At 51.2% G+C, this 6,262-nt stretch overlaps 1 protein-coding gene across 1 annotated transcript in view; it reads right to left on the bottom strand.

The window, feature by feature from the left end:
* Positions 1-741: 741 nt before the first annotated feature.
* The window catches only part of MYH13 (myosin heavy chain 13), a 48,262-nt gene continuing 42,741 nt past the window's right edge, over positions 742-6,262 (bottom strand). The window contains exons 34-38 of the mRNA XM_058559446.1: positions 5,770-5,895; positions 5,301-5,471; positions 2,700-2,804; positions 2,505-2,600; positions 742-1,044 (exon numbers count right to left, since the gene is read on the bottom strand). Of these exons, the coding sequence (XP_058415429.1) occupies positions 742-1,044; positions 2,505-2,600; positions 2,700-2,804; positions 5,301-5,471; positions 5,770-5,895 (801 nt within the window). The remainder of the gene's footprint in view (positions 1,045-2,504; positions 2,601-2,699; positions 2,805-5,300; positions 5,472-5,769; positions 5,896-6,262) is intronic.

Here is a 6,262-nt window from a genome sequence, read left to right as displayed (position 1 = left end):
AGCACTGCCTGGGGGTCTGGGACCTTGGGGGTCTAGTCTCCACCCTGCCCTGGACAACTAAGGCAGAGTGCTTAGTCTCTCCGGGCCCAGTTTCCCTATCTGTAAATTTAGGGAGAAAATGGGAAACTGAACTTGAAAGAATTATGAGTTTCTTCCTAGGAAGAAAATGTGCTATGGTTACCTCAAAGGGTCTTTACTTTTAAATGCTAAGGAAGCCAGTGATTTACCTGGCAATGGGTTGTATTTCCAGCTTTTCTCCTTGGGGCAAGGAGGCTCCACTTTCACATCCTCACTTCCTTTGTATGTGCAATAGACCCGGTAAGAATCTAAAAACCACCCCATGGAAGAGGAACAGATAATAAACAGAGCAGAGCCAGGGATCCGAGTAGTTAGGAGACTTTATTTCTCATGACATCTTCCCTCCACTCTGGCGAGGTGTCCCATGGCAACGGCATCAGGAAGGCCTCATTCTTCCATCTTCTGTGGGAGAAAAAAAATCGTACACAGGAAAGGAGTCAAACAGAAGGCGAGGTAGAGCATCGTCTTCAAGTGGGGCAGCTGGGGAGGCTGGAACTTCGGAAAAATATTAAGGACTGGCGTTGTTTCCCTTCGCGCGTTGTAAAGGCAACGCAGTTGAGCCCCTGGAGATGGGACGAGTCCCCAGAACAGCAGGGGCTTCTTGCCAGTGCTTTCTCACAACAAGGAGGGACAGGGATGATAAGGTGTCTGGCCCACGGTTCCTCACTCCCCTGAGCCTGGGACTACAGGGGTCCCGGCTAACGCAGTGGCATCTGTGAGCGCATGCCCAGCAGCAGGGAAGGGGCACCTACAGGCACCCTCCACGCTCTCCCTCTGAGTGCTCCCTTGGTCCCGGGTCTCAGGACTTCTGGGGAAGAAGTCTGCTCTCACCTGGCCCCCCACATCTCGGCTCTTGGCCCTCAGCCTGTTGACCTGGGACTCGGCGATGTCAGCCCTCTCCTCAGCCTCCTCCAGCTCATGCTGGACCCTCCGGCACCTGGACAGCTGCGTGTTGGCCTGCTCCTCCTGAACGGGAGACAGCGGGTGGGAGGCTGAGGAGCCCCTCACTGTGGCTGAGGCCCCTAGTTCCTGAAGGCCTTTGGGGACCTGGGGAACCACGAGAGCTGGGCCCCGGATTCCCTGACGGCAGAGGGAAAGCTGAGCTCTCTGGGGGTGAGGATGGTGCTCCCAGCTCCTGACCCTGTATACTGCCTGGCTCACCTTACAGGTGCTGCTGCCCCCCAGGGACCCCCTCGTGTTCCCCTGCACTCCTCCTCTACGCCGTCTCTCCCACTGGAGCTCTTTGGAGGGGACCCAAGCCCAGAGTCTTCCCAAGGCACCTGGAGGTGTCAGAGACCAATGGCCCAAGTCCTCCTTGCCCCGTGCCTGCTTCCAGTATCCTGTCTGTGGCCAGGCCATTGTGCAGGTCTGCTTGAGGGTGGTCCCAGGGTTGTTGACAAAGACGGCCTCCTGGGCACCCTTCAGGCTGGCCCATCCTGCTGTGACTGTACTAATGCGATGGGCACGAATCCCTCCCCCCATTTAACCAGTTTGGATCTGCTTCCCTGAGGTCAGGACGGAACCGACCAGCCTCCTGGGCAGGGAGGAAAAAGGACAAGGAGAGAAGCCATGTGCTCAGTCATTCATCTAGAGCAGGGTCCCCCAAATTTTGTTCCTCGAAACACTAGTCCTGTGGGATGCTCTGCATATAACAAAAAGGTTCCCAGGTCCATTAAGGGTGGGAAATGCTACTTCTAGAACGCCTCTTCTGCTTTGAAGAGTCAATTACATATTACCTACAAAATCTGAGAAATCCTTGAAGTAAAGCAACCAGTTCAACTTTGTTTAACCCAGAGTTTCCAAAACTATTTCTTTTCCATAAAAGAAAAAGAACCACCCCCCAACCGCCCCAACCCCGGCTTCCTGCTATTATCCCTCAGTCCTAGCTTCCCCAGAAGACACTTTGGGAAACACAGGTTTCAGCCCATTACATTTCCTTGCTATTGGTTTGGCCTATTTGACCAAGGGCAGATCAAAAAGACGGACCGGAGTGGTGGGAGTCAGGGAGGGCCGGGAAGGATGGAGGTGGTGGGGACCGGGGGAGGGGGCAAGGTGGGATAACTGAATTAGGATGAAGGGTCTCAGATCAGGTCACAGGGGCAGAGAGGGCTGGTGGGGTGGGCTGAGGTAGTTAGGGAGTCAGGGTGAAGGGAGGCCGGCAGGGTGGGCTAAGATCCTCTGGGGTGGGTGGGGTGGGATAAAGTGAGGGGGGCTGAGGCAGAGTGCAGGGATGGAGGGGGCTGGGCCGTGTGAGGTGAAGCTAGAGGCACAGAGGAGGTGGAGGAGGAGGAGGGCAGGCAGCCCTGTGTTTATAGCCTGCAAATGAAAACTCAGGCTCCGTGGACTCGACAAAACAGGAACGCACTCCTGCTCAGGGCTGGGGGATACCCCGGCCAGCGTGGGCTCCCAGGGACCCCCATACTCACGGCCTCCTCAGCTTGCCTCTTGTAAGCCTTCACTTTGGCCTGCAGCTTGTCCACCAGGTCCTGGAGTCTGAGGATGTTCTTGCGGTCCTCCTCAGCCTGCAAACAAAGCATCCGTGCCAGGGGCCCGCACGCCCACTGCTGCTTCCAACGGGGTCTGATTGACAAAGCGCTCGTGGAGGTTTTTGAGACCTCTACCTGGTAAGTCATTTCCTTGACTTTTCGTTCGTATTTGTGGGCTCCCTTCAGAGCTTCGGCTCCCCTCTTCTGCTCAGCATCCAGCTCATTCTCCAACTCCCGCACCTGGGTGTGGTGGAGAGAACACAGAATTCAAGATAGGTCTCCCAGGCTTCTCTCACGGACTCATGTGTCAGTCATTTTAGGGTGAACTCAAGACCCTCTAGTTATATTTTGCAAATGTGTTTCCTCCTAGGGCTCAAGAACCACATTTTGTTCACAAGGCCACCACCAGCCCATGCAGTGGCTTTGTGCAAATGAGAACAAGACGCTCTCTTTGGTCAGAGGCAGCCCCAAGTGCACACAGCTTGGCTACGGGTGAGACTTTGTGAAAGACACCCCTTCCTCTGGGGCCACACAGGTTGGCGAAGGCTGTGCTTCAGTCTCGACTTGTCCCTGTAGGCGAAAGCTGCACAACCCTTCATGGTGGCCCCGATTCCTGATCAAGTGAGGCCTCAGGGGTCATGGAGAGAAGCTGGGCCAGCAATAGTCAAAGGTGTGTTCAAGCCCCAGGTCCAGCTGATCGATGGAAAGCACGTCAGCTGCTGTCAGTGGGAGTGTCTGTGTATTTAGGATGGAGATTATAATTCCCGCCCAACCTCTCTCAAACGTGGGGATCCAATTAGACAAAGTATGTGAAGGTATTTTTTAAATGATAAAGCGCTACACAGATGGTGTTAACTTCATAGCTGCTTCTGCCTTTCCTGAAGTCTTGAGGGGAGAGGACAACCACCGAGAATGCAGGTCGCCAACTGTGGACTCCACAGTCCAGAGAAAGCCAGGCCAGGGGTGGTGGCCAGCCACTGGGAATTCCAGTGGCCACAGAGAGTAGGCGGCTCTGGCCTTGCAGACTCACTAGATCAACCTTGAAATCTACCAGTGGAATAGGCTAACTCTGGGCACTGTTCCAAAAAAGATACCACCCCCTCATCCCCACCCCCACCCCAAGGGCCCTGGGAAGCTGTCTCCCATCAGGTTCTACAAAACATTTGTTTCCCTGGGAATGCTCTCGAGGCCTCTATAAGGTCTATGGAACTAAGATAACTGGGCAGCTGGGAACCGGAGGACAGTCAAAGTGCCTAACCATGCGAGGGGGAGAGGAATCAAAGAATCACAGAGGATGGCAGAGATCTAATCCCTCCCCCGATGGAGGGATCCAGGAGGAGGACAGACTTAAGCTCATTTTAATGGAATAGGACTGGGAATAATTTAATATAAGCATTTAAAGAAATTTTTGGGAAGCTCTAACTTCCCTGACATTTACTTTTGTTACTCACGTGTCCATGGCCTCATAGATTTTAGCCAAAATATCCTTTCACATTTAAAGTGTACAAGTGCGGGTGACCACATCCTTGGGGCCTGGCCTAAAGAATGACTGCATTTGGGGCTTTTCTGCTGGGAGCAGTTGCTTCCTTCTTTGCCTGCTCCTCCTCCTCTTTGCCCTCCACTGGTTCCTTTCCTCCCCGCCAGGGACAACAGAGACATTCTAACAACCTCCTCCGCGGAGCCCTTCTCCAAAATGTCAACTGGTAGTGGAGCCCATTTTAAAAACAAATGAAATCAACCATCCCAGGTCTAAAGGGAAAAGCAGGGGCGCAGGAAAAGAAGGGAGCAATCAGCAAAGGAACTAACCAACTGCACAATGTGCTCCAGATAAAGAAAAAGCAGGACTGTCCTGTGCAGGGCATTGAACTTCGCTGGTGCATTAGCCTGGAGGAAGCGCCCATCACCCCCATTTAGGATGGAATGAGAAATATACCAGCATTGCAGACTGTGTTTAGAGATTAGGAAATCTGGGAAGGGAATGAGACCAGGGAGTGAGAGATAAGGGAGACTACAGATTTTACATAGGATGGGCCATTGTTTATCAAAGTGGGGCTTGATCCAAAATATAAATTACACCAAAATGTGTAATTTTATGACTGTAAAGGACATTTTTTCCCCATTTATGTAGGTCTGAATCCATGTATAAAACAGAATGTGAACATTTTTTTTTTTTTGTGAGGAAGATCAGCCCTGAGCTAACATCCATGGCAATCCTCCTCTTTTTGCTGAAGAAGACCGGCCCTGAGCTAACATCTATTGCCAATCCTCCTCCTTTTTTTTCCCCAAAGCCCCAGTAGATAGCTGTATGTCATAGTTGCACAGCCTTCTAGTTGCTGTATGTGGGATGCCGCCTCAGCATGGCCGGAGAAGCGGTGCGTGGGTGCACGCCCGGGATCCAAACCCAGGCTGCCAGTAGCGGAGCACGCACACTTAGCCGCTAAGCCACGGGGCCGGCCCCCCAGAATGTGAACATTTAAAAATGTCATTACACTACAGTTATTGAGGCATAAGCATTTTGAAGGGGATTTGTGTGTGTTGGGGTTGAGGAACCAGTGAAGGAGAGATAGGTGGGAAATTTGGCTCACAGAGAGTTTTGCAAGTAGTCCTCAAACTAAATTTGTAGTCTACTCAATCAGTGGCCACTTTCCTGCAACATAAATTTCCGGATTGTGGTTCTGCCTGAAGCAGCTGAACCGGTGTCACTTTGAGAGTGAGAGTCATCTCAAGCCACGCTACCCGGTTCTCCAGTTTCTGGATCTGCTTCTTCCCACCCTTCAGGGCCAGCTGCTCAGCCTCATCCAGACGGTGCTGCAGGTCCTTCACCGTCTGCTCCAGGTTCTTCTTCATCCGCTCCAGGTGGGCGCTGGTGTCCTGCTCCTTCTTCAGCTCCTCAGCCATCATGGCGGCCTGGTTAAGTTCACAGGAAGTATCAGTAGACCATCCACCCATCCCTACCCGGAGCACAGGGAAGATGCTGTAAGGTTGGTCCTTTGCATGCTGACGTGTGCATCCCTCACTCAGCCATCACTGACTATGCATAGCATATTGCCTCTGTTGAGGCTGTGTTTTTCATTCTATCTTTCCAGGAAGCCATGACTAACTGACCGTAGGTTGTAAGGAGATGAAACCTACTTGCCATGCCCTGGCTTAGAAGCCCCTTTCTTATCTCCAAACATTGTCTCTGAAAAGGAAGAACAGAGCTCACATCCGTGATGGCCTTCTTGGCCTTCCCCTCTGCATTTCTGGATTCCTGGATAGAGTTCTCCATCTCCACCTGGCACTGGGCTATGTCAGCTTCCAGTTTTTTCTTGGTATTTATCAGGCCTGTGTTCTGCAAGAAAAATGAGATACCAAGGTGCAGGTTATATTTAGACACTTAAAACAATTGGAAAGGAGAGAGTTGGGTGGGGAAGGAAATAAATCATGATCCATTTCTTATTTTACACATGGGGATTTGCTACAAATTATTTCATTCCTGACCAAACAGAAAGTCCTGAAACAGACCCAAGAATTGTACATAAAAGAATTGAGTACATGATAAAGGTAGACTTTCAAATATTTGAGGAAGGATAGATTATTCAATAAAAGGTGTTGGAAAAAGGAAATGATTGATAGACATAACCATATAAAATGAAAAATAATTCTAATGATCAAAATATGCCATAAATAGAATTGTAACGGTGATGACAAAGCGGAAA

The sequence above is a fragment of the Diceros bicornis genome, chromosome 18, assembly GCF_020826845.1.
Source record: "Diceros bicornis minor isolate mBicDic1 chromosome 18, mDicBic1.mat.cur, whole genome shotgun sequence".
NCBI lineage: Eukaryota > Metazoa > Chordata > Mammalia > Perissodactyla > Rhinocerotidae > Diceros > Diceros bicornis.
The sequence above is the reverse complement of the archived record's forward strand: the minus strand, read 5'-3'. Positions and strand labels throughout refer to the sequence as shown.